Genomic DNA, 23,729 nt, shown 5'->3' on the forward strand with positions numbered 1-23,729 from the left:
CAAAGTAATAAAAACCACCTGTTATAGGGGCATTTTTTGGAGAAATTTATCAAATAATAAAAAAAACACGAATTTAAAAGCAGATTTTTTTCAAAAAGTATCATTTTTTATTATTTGTTGGCATTTTTTGTGTATTTTATGTATTTTTTTAGTAACGCCTGTTATTTAGCATTATTGCTGTTTTTATTTTATCAGGATATACCTCTAAGTTTTAAAGTTATTACGTTTTCTTTACAATAGGTAATTGGAAGAAAAAAAAATCTATAAAAAATTAAAAAAAAAAAAACAATAAAAATTTGACCTCTTTTTTGTCGATAAAAATAAGTTTCATCTATATTCATATGTACACTTTAACGTGACTCACACTGTATTCTAATTATCTGTCTGACGGACAAATAATTGAAATTTTGTCAGCTAGCCTATTCTCTGTTAGCAAAGAGTTTAGATTTAGCCATCCGCGGTAATGATAAGCGTGTTTAAAGATAGAGTTAGTCAGATTTTTAGAATTCAGGTCTATCTGTCACCGTCGTTCATGCTGGAAACTTTGTATAACGTTTTCCGAGTACCCCGCTGTAGTTATCATTGAGCCCCTTCGATTTGTGAAAGGAAATGGTTATTATTCTAATCGAATTATTGATTGTTAAGTCATCGATATTGAAAGATGTGTTGATTGAAGAAGTGATACAGATATCACGTAGTACTAAATAAGCACTTCACCACACAGTAGCGGCGTATCGGCGGTCCGCCCCGGGTGCCAAGCTTCAGGGGGTGACACAAGTCGCGCAGATTAGATTAGTACTCACTGGCGTACATCTGCATGGCAAGTCTGCGGTTTATGTCATGATACGGGGAGAGGGGGTGCGATTGTTTTTCAATCATCGAATCGGTAGGTAACCCCCAAAATCCTGGGGGTACCCGTGCCTTAGGACCTATTGAGGGGGGTGGGTGTGGACGGACCACCCTGGGTGCCAAGCCATGCTACGTCGCCACTGTCATCACAGTAGCCAAGAACTCGCACTCACCGATGCATCTCAGCGCGGCGGCTGTAAGCGCTGGAGCGCGCGGCTGCAGCGCGGCGGGCCGCTGCAGCGCCAGCACGGCCAGCCAGCCGCACGCCGCGCGCGCCGCACGCGCCTCCCACATGCGCACGCACTCGCACGCTGCGAGAGAAAACGATATTAGGGCTTTTGAAGCGCGGTATAGAGCAATATTGAGGCCAAAACTTTTTCACACTGATATGATATTTGAATGCAGAACTCAAACTAGCTCGCTCTTGTCAAATGTCTATAAGCGAAATAGCACTAGTCAGTTCCACTACGCAAGACGTCAGCGCAGACATTAATTGAACTGTGAAATATTTATCCCGGTCCCCACATTACAACATACTTGCTTGGGTTAATGGTGACTCTCGTTGCGCGAGCTATCGGGATGTGATTTGCACATACCCACTGGCCAATGCGGACAACCATGGGTCATGTGGGACTCTGACGCTAGAGCCACTTACCCAGCTCCACAAGGTCAGGCAGTAAGTCCTCGAGCCAGTTCATACACTGCGGGCGCTTCTTAGTAAGCGTGTGGAGCAGAGCAAACAACGCTTTAGCCAGCTCGGGCTCGTGCAGCAGAACCGCACGCGCCGCTGCTTTCCCAGTTGCATTATACGGGACTCTCCTGCTTAGCCAATGCTGCTTTCACTCACCCAGCTCCACCAAATCGGGTAGTAGATCTTCAAGCCAGTCCATGCACTGCGGGCGTTTCTGAGTGAGCGTGTGCACTTGTGCAGCAATGCAAACAGCGCCTCAACCAGCTCGGGCGCGCGCCAATCTCTCGCAGACTCTCCCCGCTAGAAGGGCGGGGCCTAGTTTCATTTGTTCCTCATACTGTAACCACTCACCCAGTTCCACCAGATCAGGTAGCAGATCTTCAAGCCAGTCCATGCACTGCGGGCGTTTCTTAGTAAGTGTATGGAGTAGTAGTCAGCCAGCTCAGGCGCGGCGCCGGGCTCGCGTAATACGGCTCTTGCCGCTGCGCCCACGCACGCGTGTAATAACCGTCCCGCGCCGTTGGTTTCCTAGTCCCATTATTCGAGACTCCTCGCAAGAAAGGCGGGACCTAGCCTCATCTGCCTCTATACTGTAACCACTCACCCAGCTCCACCAAATCGGGTAGTAGATCTTCAAGCCAGTCCATGCACTGCGGGCGCTTCTTAGTAAGCGTGTGCAGCAGCGCAAACAGCGCTTCAGCCAGCTCGGGCGCGGCGCCGGGCTCTCGTAGACTCTCCTCGCTAGAAGGGCGGGGCCTAGTCTCGTCTGACTCTATGCTGCGTCCACTTACCCAGCTCCACCAGATCAGGTAGCAGATCCTCGAGCCAGTCCATACACTGCGGCCGTTAGCGTGTGGAGTAGCGCAAACAGCGCCTCGGGCGTTTGCGTCCGCTGATTTCCTAGTCTCATTATGTGAGACTCCTCGCTAGAAGGGCGGGGCCTAGTTTCATATGCTCCTATACTATAACCACTCACCGAGCTCGACCAAGTCAGGCAGTAGATCTTCAAGCCAGTCCATACACTGCGGGCGCTTCTTAGTAAGCGTGTGCAACAGCGCAAAAAGCGCTTCAGCCAGTTCAGGCGCGGCGCCGGGCTCGCGTAATACGGCTCTTGCCGCTGCGCCCACGCACGCGTGTAATAACCGCCCTGCGTCCGCCCACTCGCGCCCGTGGATCATGGTTATCTGTTGGGAAGCAACTATTCTCAGTCGATCGGCTGGTGAACTGCAAAAGGTGTTTTGGTAAACGGTCTTATCTTTCTAGCTCAGTATTTTTAGTAGAGTCCCAAACCGAAGAAAAAGACATTCTCAAAGTCCAACCTTTATAATCGAAAAAAAAAACCTTTTTTTTTATGCATGACAAGGCAGGTATTTGACCACAATCGCACCTGATGTTAAGTGGGATGCGTGTACGTATCGGTCGCAGCATAGTAAATGCCATCATCGACAATCATCAAACAACAAATAATGAAACCCCCTATTTTCTTCTTGAGTAAAAATATAAATTCTTATTATAATCAGTTTTGTTATAATCTTTGAAAGCCTTACCAGTTTTACGACATCAAGGCCCGTAGGACACGGTTGTGTGTTGAAACTAGTGATGGTGAGTTGTGCTATGTCTCCTATCACAGCGTTGCATTCGTTTGATAACGTTAACACGGTGTGTTTCAGTATCTGGAACAATGGCTGCAAGAAAAAAGATACAACTTTACGACCTGAACTTGACCTCTATCTAGATGGAGCAGGAAATGGAACAATAACTTGAAAAATTTAGATAAAGATTTATAAATAAATACTGTGCTTTTCAAATAATAGGCTTCCATTCCATTGCAGGAGGATGATCCCATCCGACCCATTTACCAAAGGCAAATGGTACAGACCAAATCCTGGCCTACACTCCATGCTGGCCAGTCGTCTGATATTCGCATATTTCTCCCGTAGTCGCATTTTACGACAGCTATGGGAACGACTACCCAGGTACTATTTTGCCATCAAACACACAGCGTTTGAAAATTAATTCGTGGGAAACTAGATCTTTTGTTTGCGGATAATATATTGGAAATTGAACCTTATGTCCACGGTTTATACATTGGAAATTAGACCTTATGTCCGCGCAATAAGAGTGCTCACCTCGATCAATGGCGGGTGTTGGGCTAGTGCGGCTAGCGTAGGCAGTAGAAGACGGAACAGCTCGTCAGCCAGCGCTGGTTGCGCGCCCAGAGCCTCGATCAGCACCGCCGCGCACTCGCCCGACCCGATGGACCGCTGCGGCGTGGTATATTAGACCTTGTGTCTTCGTAATAAGAGCGCTCACCTCGACCAGTGGTGGGTGTTGGGCTAGTGCGGCTAGCGTGGGCAGCAGTAGACGAAACAATTCGTCGGCCAGCGCCGGCTGCATGGACATTAGATCTTATGTCCGCGCAATAAGTGTGACCACCACAGCGCCTCAATTAGGACCGCCGCGCATTCGCCCGACCCGTTAGATCGCTGCGGCTCTAACGCCGGGTAAATTAAACCTTATATCCGCGCAATAAGAGTGCTCACCTCGACCAATGGCGGGTGTTGGGCTAGTGCGGCTAGCGTAGGCAGTAGAAGACGGAACAGCTCGTCAGCCAGCGCTGGTTGTGCGCCCAGAGCCTCGATCAGCACCGCTGCACACTCGCCCGACCCGTCGGATTGCTGCGGCGTGCTATATTAGACCTTGTGTCTTCGCAATAAGAGCGCTAACCTCAACCAATGGCGGGTGTTGGGCTAGTGCGGCTAGCGTAGGCAGTAGAAGACGAAACAGCTCGTCAGCCAGCGCTGGTTGTGCGCCCAGAGCCTCGATCAGCACCGCCGCACACTCGCCCGACCCTTTGAACGCTGCGGCGTTGTATATTAGACCTTGTGTCTTCACAATAAGAGTGCTCACCTCGACCAATGGCGGGTGTTGTGCTAGTGCGGCTAGCGTAGGCAGCAGTAGACGGAACAGCTCGTCAGCCAGCGCTGGTTGTGCGCCCAGAGCCTCGATCAGCACCGCCGCGCACTCGCCCGACCCGTTGGACCGCTGCGGTTCCAAAGCCTGGTACAAAATATTGGTTCATGGTAAACTGAGTTTTAAGATACGTTTCAATGAGTTTATTAATAATGAATTAAAGAAAATGGAGTGGAGTTCATTAGGATCATGGAACATTTAATTAAAAATAGATAAACGTGCAAAAAGAAGAGCACTGGATGATTTGTAATGTCTCAAAATTTCGAGATGATTATTTTGTTGCCAGCCCGTCACTACACCGACTCCGCCCACGGCCACCATTGCCTCCGCTAGCTCCACCCATTGCTTCCACCCTTGGCCACGCCCCCCATATGCTGCACTGGCTTTTTCTTATTCGTTTCGCTCTTGGCCGAGCGGTCGTGGTCACGTTGAGGCGTGATTCACAGGTTGTAGAGGCGGATATGTCACCGTAAAATTGTGAATAGGCTAGATGACAAAATTTCAATTATTTGTCCGTCAGACAGATAATTAGGAAATATTAGACTCATATTTTTTATTTTCTTTCATAATTAAATAATAACAGTGCTACATCGAGTTGAAATGGCGCGATACGTCACGCTTGAGTAGAATTTTTACTCAAAAGTGACGTCACGCGACATTTCAACTCAATGTAATACTGTTATTATTCGATTATGGAAAAAAATAAAAAATATGAGTCTAATATTTTCTAATTATCTGTCTGACGGACTAAATAGAATTTCGATTTCATTACCCAGTCATCATCCCTATTCTGTCAGATTATAATCTGACGTAGTTAAATTACAATCTAACCTAACCTAACCCACTGTTAGTTTACAATCTAACGCGTTATATTATAAACTGACAGAGTTCACAATTTCACGTTGACAGATACAACTCCGCACGATCTGCACTGGCTGCTCCTTTGTAATCATCAAACTGTAATCTGCTTTACCTGCGCCTGCAGCAAGCGGTGCAGCGCGGCCGCCGGGCCCCGCAGCAGCGCGGCTGCTACGCTAGGCTCACACGCCGCCAGCACAGCACCTGCCGCTCCCGCCAATTGTCGCGCCACCCACACGTCGCATTTGCCCGGCTCGCTCTGCTGCAAATGGAAAGTATAATCACAGAATAATAATAAGTACTACGTACAGAAGTTTTACTTCGCGAAGGTATTTAAAAAAATGTATGCTCAATGTCATTAACAATATGGTGTAATTTAGCCTGTCTCAAGACTTGAGTCAAGCACCATATTGTTGACAAACGTCAGTGATCGGCTCTGCGCCGAAGCTATAGGGCTGACTTCGGTAATATGATGTGACGTGAGGTGCCAAACTGCAGAAAATGGCGGAGGAAATAAATTATTTAGCATGAATTATCATGAATAACATTAACTACTTATTTACCTCTCAGTGTCTTGAGGCAACTTAAAAAAGTACATTCTGTATTTTTATTATTATTTAGGCAGTTAAATACTGCACAGTATTTAGTACACCATTTTTTTCCATCATACACAAGAATACGCGTGCGTGAGTCATTGTTCGCTCGTATGTGAGGCCTTGTCGAATAGTATCCTGTAGGTGGGCCATCGTGCGTGTTTTGTTTTCGATGTAAACTCGCGGAGATGAACAGGCCTGGTATAATCAGTAAGCGCTAACAGACTATGATAGTAACAAAAACAAAAAAAAAATATCAGGAGGCAGCGCCATCTGTTGGTAAATTAACTGTTACAACGCACGGTTGCTTTTTGTGGCATACGCTGCGGAAACGGAAGACGCATGCGATTGACGCGTACGCGTGACGTTACGTGTGTCAAAAAGCAACCGAATGGGTTGTGCGAATATAATTGCAGTCTCTCTATAAAGCGACAGCATTTATTATCTACTATATAAAAATAAGTCGGGTTTTCCTCCCTGACGCTATAACTCCAGAACGCACGAACCGATTTCCACGGTTTTGCATTCGTTGGAAAGGTCTCGGGCTCCGTGAGGTTTATAGCAAAGAAAATTCGGGAACCTCAAGATCGCTTACCTCAAGATGCATCTGCGCTATTTGCGCCGGGCAACCTGCACAGTTTCCGCAAGGCGAGCGCAGCGGGCGCCAACAAAAGTTGTAAGGCTGCACTATTGGGCTGTTGCTAAAAAAGAATATCTGTAGGTGCTTACTTCAAGATGTGTCTGCGCAATTTGTACGATATCCGAGGCCACAGCGGTCGCAGGCGCGGTACAATCTGAGCAGAGCTTTCGTAACGCGAGCGCTGCAGGCGCAGGACAGCGCTGTAAAGCGGCGCCCGCGGCTTGTACGCATTCTCCACCGAGTTCGGCGCCGCGTGTGCCCGGTATTGAGCTCAGCCACGACGCGTAACTGCCTGGAAATGACACGTTGTTGTATTACAACAGTTGTGATAGTTTTTATTATTCTTTTCCTTAGCCCTGTTTCCCATTATTTAGGGTCGGTCGGTATTAATAGGTTTTTTTTAAATTGTAATTGACTGAGGCGTTGTCTTACTTTTATCATGTGCCGTTCTATTCACGCTGCCGGACCATTATCTATGTATTTTAGTTATCTGTAAAATAGGTGTTAACGGAGATTCTAGGAAGTCATTTACAGCACTACCACGTGCAACGTTAGCTTCACATCCTTGCGAGCGCGGCGTTATGGGCACGTGTGAAGCGGCCTGTTGTTGTTGATGACGTCACCGCCGTCGGTATGCGCCACCTGCACTGCTTGCTGTAGTAGCGCTAACAGCCCCGCCGGCGCGCGTTGATGTGGCGCAGCGTCAGCCAATGACACGAATACGTGTAGCGCCGCTTCCGCGTCTCCGTCTCTGGTGACGTCACCGCAATCACTTACCGAGGCAGTCGAGCGCAGTATGAAGCGTCTGTGTCGATCTTGCGGTATGCGCCGCTTGCACTGCTTGCTGTAGTAGCGCTAACAGCCCCGCCGGCGCGCGTTGATGCGGTGCGGCGTCAGCTAGCGACACGAACACGTGTAGCGCCGCCTCCGTTTCGGAAGACGTCACCGAAATCACTTACCGAGGCAGTCGAGCGCAGTGTGCAACGTCTGCGTCGATCTTGCGGTGTGCGCCGCTTGCACCGCTTGCTGTAGTAACGCTAACAGCCCCGCCGGCGCGCGTTGATGCGGTGCGGCGTCAGCTAATGACACGAATACGTGTAAAGCGGCTTCTCGCCGCGCCTCCGTTTCGGATGACGTCAGCGCCGCTTCCACGCGCGACCAGCACCAGTCGCCTAGGATGCCGAAGCAGTACATCTGGGGAGAGAAGCAACTGACTTAATTCCAATGATAAAATGCGTATGATAAATCCTAAGCTAAACCTGAAGGCAAATGCAAAGAAAAGGAGACACTAGCAAAACCATTCTGCAGAATACATCTTTCAAATAATAGTACAAGTTTTACAAAACAATAAAACTTGTATTATTGAGCAGAGACGATGCACAGCATCTGGTGAGAGATGCGTCTACTTCCGGTGTAGTTTTTTACCATTTTATACCTTAAATGACGTCATTTCCGCAATTATTTAATAGGAATTGATTTGACTTACTTCCGTTTGCCGCCATTTTAGTCACCTGGGGGCGAGCTTGCTCGGAGTTCTTCATAGAGAGCTCACCAGGAGGCCTTCTTGGGATGCTGTGCATCGTCTCTGCTCAATAATACAAGTTTTATTGTTTTGTAAAACTTGTACTATTATTCGGCATGTGACGATGCACAGCATCTGGTGAGAGACTTGTTTATTAGCTCCTGGTGACTACTTACCAATGGCGCTATGTGATGAAAGTTTTCGAGTTTCTGTAACAGAACTAGATTAGAACATGATTAATTTCAGGGTATTAACATGTTTTGTTCTAAATGCACAGTGAGAGCAGCACTAATATCACAAAGTAGGAGGGTTTGTACTTTTGTATGTTTGAAATGAGAAAGCTACTGAACTGAATTCAGAAATTCTTTCCTCATTAAAATGCAGATTGAGTGTGTATTGATATAATTCGCCCGTATGGCAGTAAGATTCATGCGAGTCATCAACATAAGTTTATAATACAGGCGTACGATGTGATTGAAGAGTATCCAACATGCATGCTTTAGATCTGTTGATTGAAAGTTATTAATTAAATAATATGTTATTTGGTGTATCGGTCGTAGATCAGTTAATAAAAGTGTCTGCCTTATAATATTGCTATTATTGTTCTGCCTACACCAATATCTCATCAAATAATTTCATCTATGGCTAAATTTCACCCAAATTAAAGATGCCACAACGAAGTCAACAATGCCAGGAGAGGTTTTAAATCCAACAACCTTTATACTGTTTTTATCCATGTAGATTCCTAGCATTACTTGGTGTTGAAAAAAAAAAATAAATAATGTGTTATTATATTCCGCTGTTCGCCTCTGCTCGCCTGATTCCAGTGACTTACGCAACCGTAGCAAGGGCATACCTATGTTGTTTTTTTGGGATTTGCTGTCATTTTTCCCAGTTGTTTGTATGATGCCGTAACGGTGCCGAACTTACTCGTAGGTCAAGGTTTATTAACTTAACCTTGAAATTATTCAGGTGAGACTATGTTTTGTCATGTCAGCAGCTGATGTAGATGGTAGGAGAAAAATATACATAAGCTAGTCTACGAGAAGCCTCGTAAAGGTCACACTTTAGATATCTACTGTTGGGTTTAAGGCCTTTATCAGGAAGTGAAATTGGTTAAGCTTTTATGCTTAGTAAGAAAATTAAAGTTATCTTTAATATAGTTTTAGATTAGTAATACCAGCCCCACTAGACAAGTAGCACTTTTTGATCGAATCGAAAATTGGATATGTTATAACTTCATATAGAAAAAAGAAGGCTAATCGACCATCCTTCGACTGGTTTGCGATTTTAAAGTAAATTTTGTCTAGACCCACAGGGCATAAAGGTAGAAGAATATAATATAAACGATTTAGTCTAGCAAATAAATCTTGCTGTCGAGCTTCAAGAGGTAAGTATATAGCTACGACTGTTTTCCTTAGGCCATTAGTTTAACCACCAAGGCCAGGTTATTTTATAAGTTTTTAAAGTGGATTTTTGCCAGGTATGTTTTAGGAACGATACCTTATTACCCCCAACTCAACATACTAAAAAATTACATGTTACCTGATCCTGACGTGGAGGTCACCATGTGGTAAGAACATGGTGGAGATTCTGTATTTTGAGGGTCGGCCTCGAACCCTGCTAAGAAAAGCCAGAAAGGTCACTTCGAAGTGCTAAGCAGGTACCTTTTGCTGTGGTGAGAAACGGGACAGCAAAGATTTAGCCTAGTTTACCACCATAGCCACCCTGGTTGAAGTCGTTGCAAAGGCTGCTGGTGAATCTCTGTGGGGTCTCTGGATATCCAGTTTCCCGAACTTTTGGAATATTTACCTTTGGATTTGAACCCAGGAGATGCCACTAAGTAGGTTGTTTTCCCCGTAAATCGACCTAGATCGTCAGATAAATTTGATTGAATCGACCTGGGAGATAATATTTTGCGCTGTCAGAACTATTTTTACCCGACTGAACCGAAAGGAGGTGATGTTTTTCAAGTTGAAAAGTTAGAGAGACAGTTCCAATAGAGGCTCTGAATGTGCCCCTTCCTCCCTTAGTTTCGAGTATAGGCTATGCTTTGATTGTCCGATAGCAAAATTAGTGAACGCACATGAAATGAATGAAAGAATGAGAAATCCCCCATCGCTGATTATGATTTCTGATATTTTGTAGACATCCAGATGGTTGTTAAGAGATGCTGAGCTGGAGTCTTGTGTATTGGATCGGTTGTGTGGGGTCGAGTTGTGATGAGCCCTCACTGGAGATCAAGCTTACCATTATAGGCACTTGTTGAGTCGTATAGATTTCGTATTTACCGACTAAATCCTTAGAGATGACGACTTGTTGAACCTGAGTTCACGTAATTGACAAGGTTTAAAGTGTTCCAGAAGATAAAATGTTACACACTAACCTTCCGTTCTAGTAGTTGCTGTCTCGTCTGGTTTGTCAAAGGTGACGAGGTTTAGTAAGTAGTTTGTGATTGTATTAATGTTTTTCGGTATGCAGTAGAGAACGAGAGATTGATAATTTTAGGGTACCTTGACAAGACATGCGGAGAGGCCGGCGGTGTCTCTGTGATCGGTATCTGCATCCAGATTTAGAATTTAGCATTCAACTACTTCAGATCACATCAATACTTACATAATTGTATCTACTGATTAGGACGTTTAATAGAATAGGTTGTTTGGTCTGTCCTTCTTGCGAAGGAATATTGTGAGGAGCAGGCTCATGCTGAGCGGTGCCTTATCTGGTAATTTCAGCACCTGTTTTAACAGGATTTCGGTTTATTTGGTCAGCGTTAGACAGTCAAGAGTGTTAAAACGCTGAATAAAGCACGGCGTTGAAGGGACAAGCACCGGCTTGGAGGTGAATGGCAGAAGCATCCCTGGAACCATTGTCAGGTAACAGGTTGACCTCCGCAGTCTGATGACGCCTGCCACTGCCTAAGATACGCTCAAAGGCAGCCTCCGTAGAATTTGCTGAGTGGAAAGTCACTTGACTTTGCTATTCTTATTTGGTCAGCGCTAGACAGTCAAGAGTGTTGAGACGCTGAATAAAGCACGGCGTTGCAGGTGCAGGGGCAAGCACCGGCTTGGAGGTGAATGGCAGACGCATCCCTGGAACCATTGTCAGGTAACAGGTTGACCTCCGCAGTCTGATGACGCCTACCACTGCCTAAGATACGCTCAAAGGCAGCCTCCGTAGAATTTGCTGAGTGGAAAGTCACTTGAATTTGCTATTCTTATTTGGTCAGCGCTAGACAGTCAAGAGTGTTAAGACGCTGAATAAAGCACGGCGTTGCAGGGGCAAGCATCGGCTTGGAGGTGAATGGCAGACGCATCCCTGGAACCGTTGTCAGGTAAAAGGTTGACCTCCGCAGAATGATGACGCCTGCCAATGCCCAAGGGGACCTGAAGGGACTGATTTGGAATCCTTGGCTTTTTGTTCTAAATCAAAGGGAGTTATTTTGAGGCTTATGTATTTGCTTTAAAGATAATAAGATGTGTAGGTAAAGGTTACTTACTTATTAGTATTTGACGATTTGTAAGAACTAATTTAATCAGTCTAAGCAAATAAAGATATTATTATGTTTTGATTTTGCTTGAAGTGACCGGCTAGAGAACCAAGGTCGGATTATTTTTTAGATATCACCAGTATGAGCACAGGGTGATTTTGCCGAACAAAAATCCAGCACTGGGAGGGTGCTCCTCGCACAATGCTTATTAGGAATTTTAGCCAGGATACGCTCGTGACATGTTCAAATTCAAATACGTTTATTGCATGTCACATTACAATTTATATGTTGTTGCAAAATAAAAGTATACATGTTCGATGCACTTAGCACATTTTTTCATACTTATTAAGCTTCTTGATTTGCAAAAAACATTAGAATTTAATAATTAAAGCTGTAAGCTGGCTCAGTGTTGGGGGTGGCCACTAGGGCATGGATACCGGTATACCGGTATACCGAAATACCGGTATACCGGTCAAAATTTTCGGTATTTTGATACCGGCATTTAAGGGGAAAATACCGGTATTTCGGTTTTTCGAAATAAGTGATCTAATTTTGCAATATCGGCAGTTTTTCAACTAATGGAAAGTCATCATAGGTTTTACATCATCTCTTTTTTTTATACTTATTTTTAATATTGATTCAGATGATAATGATTCGAATCATCATATCGATTCCAATAATCGATTGAGTCAAGTCAGTTCTGCTGATATCATTGAAGCGAGCACGAGCATCTTAATAAGCACGAAAATATACGTATTAATTAATGACCCTCTCTACGTCCAATGGCTCGTCACCACACGGCTCCCAAATCTTGAAAAGGGCCGTCTTAACCAGCGTATCCCTGTCAAGCCACACGAGTTGGATTTGCCTATCCTTGTTTCCAGCCGATCCTTAACTACGGTTGCTGAAACTCTTCCCAGCACTCTCTTGAACGACTCTGTGTTATCTACTATGGCTGCTCCTCTTCCTTGCACCCTACTGCACGACTGCGTTGCCTAGCCGTATACCTGGTCCAAGGTTCGACGCCACGAAATCAACTTTGTACGCGTGAAAATAGTTTGAATACTATTTCCCGTGCTTGCAACATTTTTCTTTACTGATTCGCCCCTATTAGACGTAGCGTGATCGTATAATATCCGATAGCCTTCCTCAATTTACGAGCTATCCCACACAAAAATAATTATTTAAATCAAACTAGTAGTTCCTGAGATTAGTGCATTCAAACAAACAAACTCTTCAGCGTTTTAATATGAAACTGTTGTTGTTGAACCTTGGACCAGGCATAAGAATAGGCAACGCAGACGTACAGGAGGGTGCATGGAAGAGGGGCAGCCACAGTAGATAACATGAAAGTCGTTCAAGAGAGAGCAAGGAAGAGGCGCAGCAACCGTAGTAAAGGAACGGCTGGGATGAATAAGGATAGGCGAATCCAACTCGCGAGGCTTGACAGGAATACGCTGGTTAAGGTGGCCCTTTTCAAGGCTTGGGAGCCAGCGGGTGACGAGCCATTGAACTTAGAGAGGGTCATTAATTATACGCATATTTTTTATTTTGTCGAAGATAAACACGAAAACGGTTTGTCTAAAATATATGAATTTCGTCTTATTCAATGCAGGATTAAATGCCCTTCACCTGCCATGAAGATCAATTTTCTATACTGCAAGTCTTTTATTTATACGATATAACCATAAAACCGGAAAAATGACCCTTTCGGGGGGCCCCACCACACTTCCGTCGAAGTCGAAAACTTAGGATAGTCTTAATGAGCAACAAATGAAGCTATTAAAACAAAACCTTTAGGAATTATTTCCGATTTGATTAATTTTCACGTCTTATTCTACTGGCCTATTCATAACTTTTCGCAAACGAGACTTACTAATCGTTCTTGGAAACATTTAAACAGTAAATAGCAGCATCTCAAGAAATACCGAAAAAATACCGAAATTTCGGTATACCGGTAATTGAAATTTCAATACCGGTATCAATACCGGTATAAAACTTATTCCGGTATTCCATGCCCTAGTGGCCACCCAGTCTACTAATAGTTGTAGTTTAAAGTGCTTTGTTGATGTGGTAAAGCATTTGTAGGTGCTTTATTTTATGAGCACAATGAGCCTTTTTAAATGGGTATGAGCTTGCCCCCAGGTGACTAAAATGGCGGCAAACGGAAGTAAGTCAAATCAATTCCTATTAAATAATTGCGGAAATGACGTCATTTAAGGTATAAAATGGTAAAAAACTACACCGGAAGTAGACGCATCTCTCACCAGATGCTGTGCATCGTCACATGCCGAATAATATAAATTATGTCGGCGCAAAGTCACAAAAATTAGAATAATCTTAATAAGAAAACGGTGAATTATCGTATCATTGAGGCTTCCAACGACTAGTTGGAAGGACAACTAGGTTAAAATGTAGCACGTCGCGTGTACAATGGCGCTAGAAAAAGTACACATTGAAAATAGAGACAACAGGTATAAAACTGATTGGTTCCACTTACGACTGTGTCAGCGATGTCTTGTCTATAGCAGCGCAGCAGCTCGACGTCATCACGTGACATAGCAGCGTCGTCGGGCGCCTCGGACTTGCATACGAGCGCGTCGAGCAGTCGCGAGAACACCTCGCGCCAGAAGAAGCTCACTTTCTTGGTGTCCTCCATTACGAATAGGACGTCATCCTGGGAACAAACATGATTTCTGTATGAAGCTAACTCTGTGAATTTTGTACCGCTCAGCAGTCAAGGAATATCGTGTTGTTTTGTGTACTTAGAAAAGACAAGATTATACATAAACCAGTGTGAATTTTCATCAATACTTATTCTACCTAGTAATGTATTTCAAGACGATCTTCTGACAGCCTTCTTTCTAGGTACATATCTGTAGCGAGTACCAGGTCTGTAGCGAGACCAGACCTTCGTATCCAGCCGAACACAAGATTGAACCTAGTCTCGTGCAGCGGTTAGCAAACGGGCGCGACTTGCGCAAATAGCAGCAGTTCTATCGTTTACCCGCATCCAGCCCGCCGGTACCCTCGCGTGCTTTCACCATGGGAGGAGTCTTTGGAAGCCACCGAAAATGTGACAGTCTCTAGGTACATACTAGCGAGTACCAGAAGCCGAACACGAGATTAAACCTGGTCTCGTGCAGCGGGCAGTGTCCGGGCGCCGCTTGCGCAGCTAGCAACAGCTTTATAATCTGACGCGCGCCCGCGCCCTCACACGCCTTTACTATGGGAGGAGCCTCTAGAAGCTACCATAAGCGTGACGTCTTCTTACCTGTAGTAAGTACCAGAAGCCGAACACCAGATAAGATCACGTCTCGTACAGCGGGTTGTGTCCTGGCGCCGCTTGCGCAGCTAATAGAAGTTCTATCATCTGTGTCGCGCCATCCGCGCCCACGCCCAGCCCGCCGGCGCTCTCACACGCCTTTAGAAACCACTGTAAGCGTGACGACTTCTTACCTGTAGCGAGTACCAGAAGCCGAACACCAGATAAGATCACGTCTCGTGCAGCGGGTAGTGTCCCGGCGCCGCTTGCGCAGCTAATAGTAGTTCTATCATCTGTGTCGCGCAATCCGCGCCTGCGCCCAGCCCGCCGGCGCCCTCACACGCCTTTAGAAACCACTGTAAGCGTGACGTCATCTTACCTGTAGCGAGTACCAGAAGCCGAACACCAGATTGGACCTGTTCTCATATAGCTTGCGCAGCTAGCAACAGTTCTATCGTCTGTATCGCGCCCGTGCCTTCACCATTGGAGTAGCCTTAGAAACTACCATAAAAGCGTGTCGTCTTCTTACCTTTAGCGAGTACCAGAATTCAAACACAAGATTAGACCTAGTCTCGTGCAGCAGGCAGTGTCCGGGCGCCGCTTGCGCAGCTATCAACAGCTTTATAATCTGACGCGCGCCCGCGCCCTCACACGCCTTTACTATGGGAGGATCCTAAGAAACTACCATGAGCGTGACGTCTTCTTACCTGTAGCGAGTACCAGAAGCCGAACACCAGGTTGGACCTGTTCTCGTGCAGCGGGTAGTGGCCGGGCGCTCCCTGGGCAGCCAGTAACAGCTCTATCATCTGCCGCGCGCCCGCCGCGCCTGCGCCCAGCCCGCCGGCGCCCTCGCACGCCTTGACCATGGCCTGCGAGTGGCACTCGCTCAGCGCCACGCAGCACGTGATCAGCGCTGACAGCAGCTCCTGTTTGTAAATAGTGTAGATTTTGAATAGAAGGCACATTGAACGATCCACCGCGCTCTGAACTATCACGGTGACTAAGGTTCGTTAAGAATGTAAAGGATTGCAAGTTACAACAAACTGGAAATTAGTGAAGTCTAAGGCCCAGAACAGACGGTGAAACGCTGTTTCGACGTTTATTTGAATTAATAACGCTGATTGAAGAAATAATTCGTGTATTTCGATTACTTTTCAGATTAATTTACAACCGTTGTTCGTTCGTGTTTTCTTGCTGGTAATCGAGTGAAGTTGACGCGGGCCGCCCCCGCGCTCCCCTCCAGGCTCCTTGCTCGTATACAACTTCAGACGTATTATGTGCGCTGATGCGCCGATAGATGGCGTTAACATGCCGCCGGCCTTGGAAGCTCCAAGCTTCCAAAATGATGATGATCGAATCTTCATGCGTGTGTCATCGAAGGGCTCCCCGATGATGCCGCAGGTCTCGACGAGGTCGCAGGCGTCGACGAGATCGCAGGCGTCGACATTTCAGCTGCAGTGGGCAGTGGTAGTGGGCAGATCTTTGAAAAGGCCCGCTGTACTGTCCCCGTCGCGGTGCGAATGTCAGCGACTCGTGAAACTCCGTCTCTGCCAGGGAAGACGCGTATGATTCTCCCCAGGCACCACTTGAGAGGCGATTGATGATCGTCTTTGATGAGGACGAGACTATCTAGTTTTATGTCGTCCTTCTGCGTTTTCCATTTTGTTCTTAGTTGAAGCTCTGCCACGTATTCTGTCGACCAGCGCCTCCAGAAATGTTGTCGTAGTTGCTCGACTCGGTCGTAGCGTGCCAGGCGACTGCTCGGCACCTCGGTGATGTCTTCACAGGCTGGAGCGGTCAACGGTCGGCCGATGAGAAAGTGGGCAGGAGTTAAGGGTAAGAGGTCGGAAGGATCTGTAGACATAGCTGATAGAGGACGGGAATTCAGGATGGCTTCAATTAGTACTAAAACAGTGCTAAATTCCTCATATGTTAGGTGAGCATTGCCTACTATACGTCTAAGATGATGCTTGCATGATCGAACTCCTGCCTCCCAAAGTCCCCCAAAATGAGCAGCGTATACTGGAATATGTTTAAATTTTATGCCATCGTTGGCAGTAAAATCTATAATTTTATCGATATTATCTTGAATTAATAATGGAAACTCTTTTTCTGCTCCAACGAAATTTTTTCCGTTGTCAGAGTGTATTTCTGCGGGTTTTCCGCGTCTTGAAATAAATCTCTTTAACGCTAAAATATAATCATTAGTGGATAAGCCACTTACTAATTCTAAATGAATGCATCTAGTTGTAAAACAAACAAATAAACAAATGTATGCCTTTATTAATTTTGACCCCCGACCCTTGCGGTTCAATATGAAAACTGGTCCCGCGTAATCTACGCCAGTGTACATAAAAGGAAAACCTGCCTCTAAACGTTCTTTAGGTAAATTACCCATTATTGGAGTTAAAGTTTTACCTTTCAGGCGTGAACACCTTACGCATTCATGCACTATTTTTCTAGCGAGATTCCTACCAGAAAGCGGCCACCAACTTTCGCGTATAGTGCACAATAGGTGCTGGGGTCCAGCGTGTAATAAATGTTTATGATAATATTTAAATAAAAGACCGGTAAAATGATGTTTGCTACACAACAATGCAGGATGCCGTTTATCATAATTAAACCTGGACGAATCGCATAACCTACCTCCCACACGAATTAATTTATTATCGTCAAGAAATACATTTAAACTTAAAATACCATTCGCTTCTTTACATTTTGTTAGTGGTATTTCGTTTAATAAGTTGTTGTATACAGTCGGAAACATCTGGGCTTGCGCGCAGCGTGTCACAATAATTTCTGCATCGTGTAACTCGGCGACTGATAAGGGACCGGTGCGTCGCGCCTGCTTATTGCGTGTATTGTGAATGAACCTCAGTAGGTACGCTCCAGTCCGCTTCAATCTATTAAACTGTGAAAACCTTTTGAAGTCGAATAAGCTATCTGCATTTGTACAAACTGCACTAACTATTTTAAGTTTTAACTCGGGTAGATCTTCACGGATAGGTATCGCTTGAGTATCCCTTGACCAGTCTGCACAATGTAAAAAGGTAGGCCCGTGCCACCACAGGTTATTGTTCTTTAGTGCATCGATGTAAAGGCCCCTTGACACTAGATCGGCTGGGTTTTTATCGCCGTCTATATGCAACCACAGTGAATCGCCTGTCAACTCGTTTACTTCTGTTATTCGATTTTGTACAAAAGTTTTTAATAAATGTGGGGACATACGTAACCACCCCATCACGATTGTTGAGTCCGTCCAAAAGCAAACAGAATCGAATTTTAATCTAAGTGACTCAACAATCTTTTTGTACAATCTCGCACCAATTAAAGCACCACAAAGTTCTAATTTTGGGATACTGATCGTTTTCAAGGGAGCAACCTTACTTTTTGCACATAGTAGATTAAGCGAGACTACTGAATTCTCATCTATTGTACGAATATATGCACAAGCGCCGTATGCATCTTGTGATGCGTCTGAAAAAATATGTAGTTCCGTACGATGAGTGTGAGCTGCCCTAACACATCGTGGAATTTTAATGTCGTGTAAATGTTTTTGAATCGAATCTATGAATTTATGGAATTTTTCTGTGACGTCACTCGGTACTAGGTCATCCCAGTCGATTTTACATAGCCACAGCTTTTGTAAAATGATCTTAGAAATTATGACAACAGGGCCTAGGAGACCTAAAGGGTCATAAATTTGAGAAATGATTGACAACATCTTTCGTTTAGTTAATTGAGTGTTATCGCAGTTCTTACCTAACTCGGACGTAAAATGAAGTAGGTCATTTTTATTATGCCATCCTAAACCGAGTGTTTTTGTTTGTGTATGCTCGCCTATTGCCAACTCTTTTGACGAGTTTGTCGAGGTTACGTCACAGTTAAATGTCCATTTACGTAATGGGTAACAATATTGCCTTAAAATTTGTGATATTTTTTCGCAAATATTTATTAATTCAGCAGGATCATCGCATCCTGTAATTAGATCATCAACGTAAAAGTCCTCTTTGATAATGCGCGATATTTTTTCATCGTCGCATTCCTGTGCTACCTGTTGTAGGCATCGCATACTAAGGTACGGCGCTGACGCAGTGCCATACGTCACGGTATTTAACCTATACACGTCTATCGGATCCGAAGGGCTTTCTCTCCAAAGTATAAGCTGTAAATTACGCTGGTCTTCATGAATGAGCGTCTGTCGAAACATCTTCTCGACGTCCGCGCTTGCTACCCAATAATATTGCCTAAAGCGTAATAAAATCGAGAAAATATCGTTTTGAAGCCTAGGTCCGGTAAACTGTAAATCGTTTAAGGATTTATCAGAGGTAGTGGCGCAGCTGGCGTCAAATACTACCCTTAATTTAGTTGTAGTACTACTCTCGCGAAATACGCCGTGATGCGGTAAAAAATAGTGTGGATCACTGTACTCGTTTATTTTTGTCATGTGACCTAAATCCCTATATTCTCGTATAAAATCCGCATACATACGTTTATATTGAGGCATACGTTCTAACTTCCGTTCTAAAGAGAGAAATCGTTTATAGGCAACCGAATATGAGTCACCCAACAAATTAGCTGACTCCTTTAGAGGTATTCGAACTGAAAACCTACCATCTATTTCCCGTTTTGTCGTATTTTTAAATATTTCCTCGCATTTACGTTCATCACAGGTAAGTATATTTTCGCGAGGGCCACTATCCTCCAATTCCCAAAATTGACGTAATTGTAAATTGATAGTTTGTGTAAAATTGCATTGAATGTTTTGTTTACAACGCATTTTATTCGTATAAATTGGTCCGGAAATCAACCAGCCCAATTTCGTATCTTGAAGGTACGGACCACTTTTTAATCGTATTTTATTATCGTTTAAAATTTCCCAAAATAAGTCCGCACCTATTAATAAATCGACTTCCGAAGGTAGATAATAAGTAGGATCAGCGAGCTCGATGTTGTTTGGAATTCGTATAGTCTCAACATCGATACTCACGGGCGGTAAGAATGACGTGATACGCGGTAAAACAAAACATTGAACGCTCGTAGAAAAATCGTTTAACTTTGAGTGAATAATCAAATCGCATAATTTATTAGAGTGTGACACCGATTGTCCCACACCTGATATTCGAACAGTGGACTGTAAAAACTTCGTATACTTAATTCGTTTACAAAATGTTTCCGAAACGAAACAATGTTGGCTCCCGTTATCTAGGAGCGCTCGTGCCGTGTGTCGCTTATTATTATCGTCCAGTACTTCGATTAGCGCTGTAGATAATAGAACTGGTCGCGTCAACACCGGCAGAGGTGTATTTAGTGTTTGATTCAATGATGAATGCAATACAGTTGATTTTAATTGTGACGTACTGGATGCATTATGTGATGACGTATTAACACAGTTGAGGGAATCTTTATGTAGTAAGCTGTTATGTTTTTGTTTACATTGCTGACAAGGGCCGAAAAAACAGTCTTTAATCAAGTGACCTGGACGTAAACAATTGGGACAAAGGTTGTTATCATTGACTAATTTATGTCGATCCTCAACAGACAAATTTAAAAACATACTACATATGTATAACGCGTGATTCCCACGACATAATACACAAACACGATTACGTTTAGCTGATTTATTGTTTTCTGATTTCGCAGCCACATAACTATAACTATGTGCTTGCACTGCTGGAGATTTCACATTTTGAGACTGTTTATTACTGTTATTGAATTTATTAAAGTTGCTGTTATTAGAATTGCTATTATTATTATTCACGTTTATCATTTCTAATAAATCAGCTCGGTTCTTGAGAAAGGTCAGCAAATCGTCCAGTTTCAACTTACGGTTAGAACTATTTGTAATTAACGCGCCCTTGTGATTCTCCCACTCACGTTCAGTGGATGAATCGAGTTTACATACGATTAAATACATAATCAGAGTGTCCCATGACTTGGTGGGTTCTCCTAATGATTCTAGGGCACGTAAATTACGCAAAATAGTGTCAATTAGTTTTCTAATAAGTAAAGGTGATTCCCTATTCATATTTGGCAAAGAAAACAACGACTTTACATGGTTGTGTATCAAAAGACGATCGTTTTGGAATCTATTGACTAATAGTTCCCACGCATGAACATAATTTGCATCTGTTAATTCCAATGCGCCTATGACCTGAAGTGCACTACCGCTAAGCGATGACCGCAAATAATGGAACTTTTGAATCGCATCTAAATCGGTACGGCAATGAATCATAGTACAATAGGAATTTTTGAATTCTAGCCAGTTGTCATAAGAACCGTCAAAGGTGGGTAATTTAATATCAGGTAATTTAATTTGCATCGACTGACCTTTTTTGCATAAATTACCGCTATTCGTAACAATATCATCACCATTGTCTTCCAAAATCGATTTAGCAAGAGAAATACATCCGTAATACTGTTCCTCAAAACTTTCTCGATATTCAATAAGACTTACAAGATCATTTTCATCAGAGATTTCCTCTATTTTACTTTGTAATGCATTAAATTCATCAAATACAGACTCCAATTGAGAAATTCTTAATTTTAATTCAATTAATTGAGGCTTTGTCAAATCGATATTTTGTAATTTTGAAATATATTTATCGAAAGACGTTAATCGAGCTTTGAGTACTCCTCTTTGCCTTTTTAGGTCTGTAACGGATGTTTTTAAAGAAGTAGAACGTTCTTTGGAGGCTGACCGACTACCCTCCCTAGAAGATGTTTTAGGAATTCTAAGCTTAGAATTTGCAGAAACATATTCCTCATCGCTCATTATGGGAAGAAATTAGAAAGCAAGGAGTACGTACGGTTTTTTGCAGGATCACCTTATTCGCTTACGGCGCACAGTAGGCTGTGACGTTGCAGTTGTCACGAACACCACAAACGGCTGGAATTTTGAAAAATAACACTGTTTCAGCACTAATCGATTAGGATGGGACGTGAAAAGGAAGGATAACACCTGACCGTTGATCCGATTGATGTGTCTTGGCCTGGTTCCTCGTCTTTGGCTTCAGTTTCAGGATACGCGCCGGGCAACGACTTCCGTGCAATATCTTGAGTCCAAGGCTCCGTCCGACTCGTAGGACCAATGTTTCGACGTTTATTTGAATTAATAACGCTGATTGAAGAAATAATTCGTGTATTTCGATTACTTTTCAGATTAATTTACAACCGTTGTTCGTTCGTGTTTTCTTGCTGGTAATCGAGTGAAGTTGACGCGGGCCGCCCCCGCGCTCCCCTCCAGGCTCCTTGCTCGTATACAACTTCAGACGTATTATGTGCGCTGATGCGCCGATAGATGGCGTTAACAAACGCAACTGCAACGAAACTGCAACTTTCTGATGATTCTTATGAATGAAACTGAAACTGAAAGTTTCAAACTGGTCGCGTCATGTGTGGTCTCTCAACGGACACTATGGCAGAAACTTAGATGCAACTCAAAAGTAACTAGCAGTTGCAGTTTCGTTGCAGTTGCGTTTCACCGTCTGTACTGGGCCTAAAAGACCTGATGGCCATGATGGTGTGCTTGACAAGTCTGTGTTAAGCTCGTTTTAGATTCGCTCTGACGCACGCTGATCGTTGGCATTGACAGCTGAAATCTAACAAGCCCGACGCTTTTTTGACGTTGAACGATCAGCATCACTCAGGAACGCTTCCTTTAATTACATAAAGTCAAAGTCAAAGTCAAAATTTCTTTATTTGTTTGGTCTAATAAATAGTTCTTACAAATCGTCATTTTGCTCTTAAGGAGCCTCTACATGTCTCATAATCTTTTTACCCTACCAGCGCTTCGAGACCAACATTTGGCAAGTGCTGAGAAGAAGCGCCGCAACAAACTCAGTCACCACTGTCTGCCGGTTAATATAAATAAATAGAAATAGTAGTAGTAGGTACATTCGATTCAGGAGCAGTTCACTGAATTTACCATGCATTCTTGTATGGTGTATCTTATAAGAATGGGCATACATATTAATATTTATTTGATCTGGCAGCGCCGACGATCAGCGTGCTTTCAGCGCGATTCTAAAACCCGCTGCCCGCAAAAATGAATGATTATGTTTCGGGCGTACATAGCCCGACGGATTAGCAAGCCGAAGTGGCAATGGGCAGGGCAAATAGTACGCAGAAGTGACGGCTGATGGGGCAGCAAGATTCTGTGTGGAGACCGCGTATCGGAAAACGCAGCGTGGGACATCTACTCAGGTAGACCGACGACATCATAAAGGTAGCAAGAAGGTGCTGAAAGCAGGCTACCAATCGATTAACATAGGAATCATTGGGGGAGGCTTATGTTCAGCAGTGGACGTCCTATGGCTGAAATGTTGATGATGAGGTTTCGGATCTCGAATCACTTCGTTGATGGAATTGGGCACATTATCCCGCTGTATCACAATAAATATAAGCTCAGCAATAAATTCTAACACCGTGTGCGGGAAGCGCGCCGCGTTTTAAGCACACACTAGTCTCTCACGTCCTATAGCAGTCACGTCGCTAACACTCGCCTCATTGATAGAGTTGGGCACGTTATCCCGCTGTATCACGGGCGCGGCGAGGCTTGCCAGCTCAGCGATAAGTTCTAACGCCGTGTGCGGGAAGCGCGCCGCGTTTCAAGCACACACTAGTCTCTCACGTCCTATAGCAGTTACGTCGCTAACACTTGCCTCGTTAATAGAGTTGGGCACGTTATCCCGCTGTATCACGGGCGCGGCGAGGCTAGCCAGCTCAGCGATAAGTTCTAACGCCGTGTGCGGGAAGCGCGCCGCGTTTCAAGCACACACTAGTCTCTCACGTCCTATAGCAGTTACGTCGCTAACACTTGCCTCGTTAATAGAGTTGGGCACGTTAT

The 23,729-nt window shown here is 44.3% G+C and overlaps 1 protein-coding gene across 1 annotated transcript; it reads right to left on the reverse strand.

The window, feature by feature from the left end:
• Positions 1-978: 978 nt before the first annotated feature.
• Positions 979-23,477, reverse strand: LOC135071344 (importin-13-like). The gene is made up of 10 exons (XM_063965135.1): positions 23,386-23,477; positions 15,589-15,807; positions 14,117-14,293; positions 7,564-7,798; positions 6,694-6,896; positions 5,487-5,633; positions 4,451-4,600; positions 3,088-3,225; positions 2,517-2,724; positions 979-1,160 (listed from the first exon to the last, which is right to left on the reverse strand). Exons 2-10 carry the CDS (start codon positions 15,745-15,747, stop codon positions 979-981), a joined length of 1,599 nt encoding a protein of 532 aa, XP_063821205.1. The 5' UTR covers positions 15,748-15,807; positions 23,386-23,477.
• Positions 23,478-23,729: the final 252 nt, after the last annotated feature.

Source organism: Ostrinia nubilalis, chromosome 4 (assembly GCF_963855985.1).
Source record: "Ostrinia nubilalis chromosome 4, ilOstNubi1.1, whole genome shotgun sequence".
Classification (NCBI taxonomy): Eukaryota; Metazoa; Arthropoda; class Insecta; order Lepidoptera; family Crambidae; genus Ostrinia; species Ostrinia nubilalis.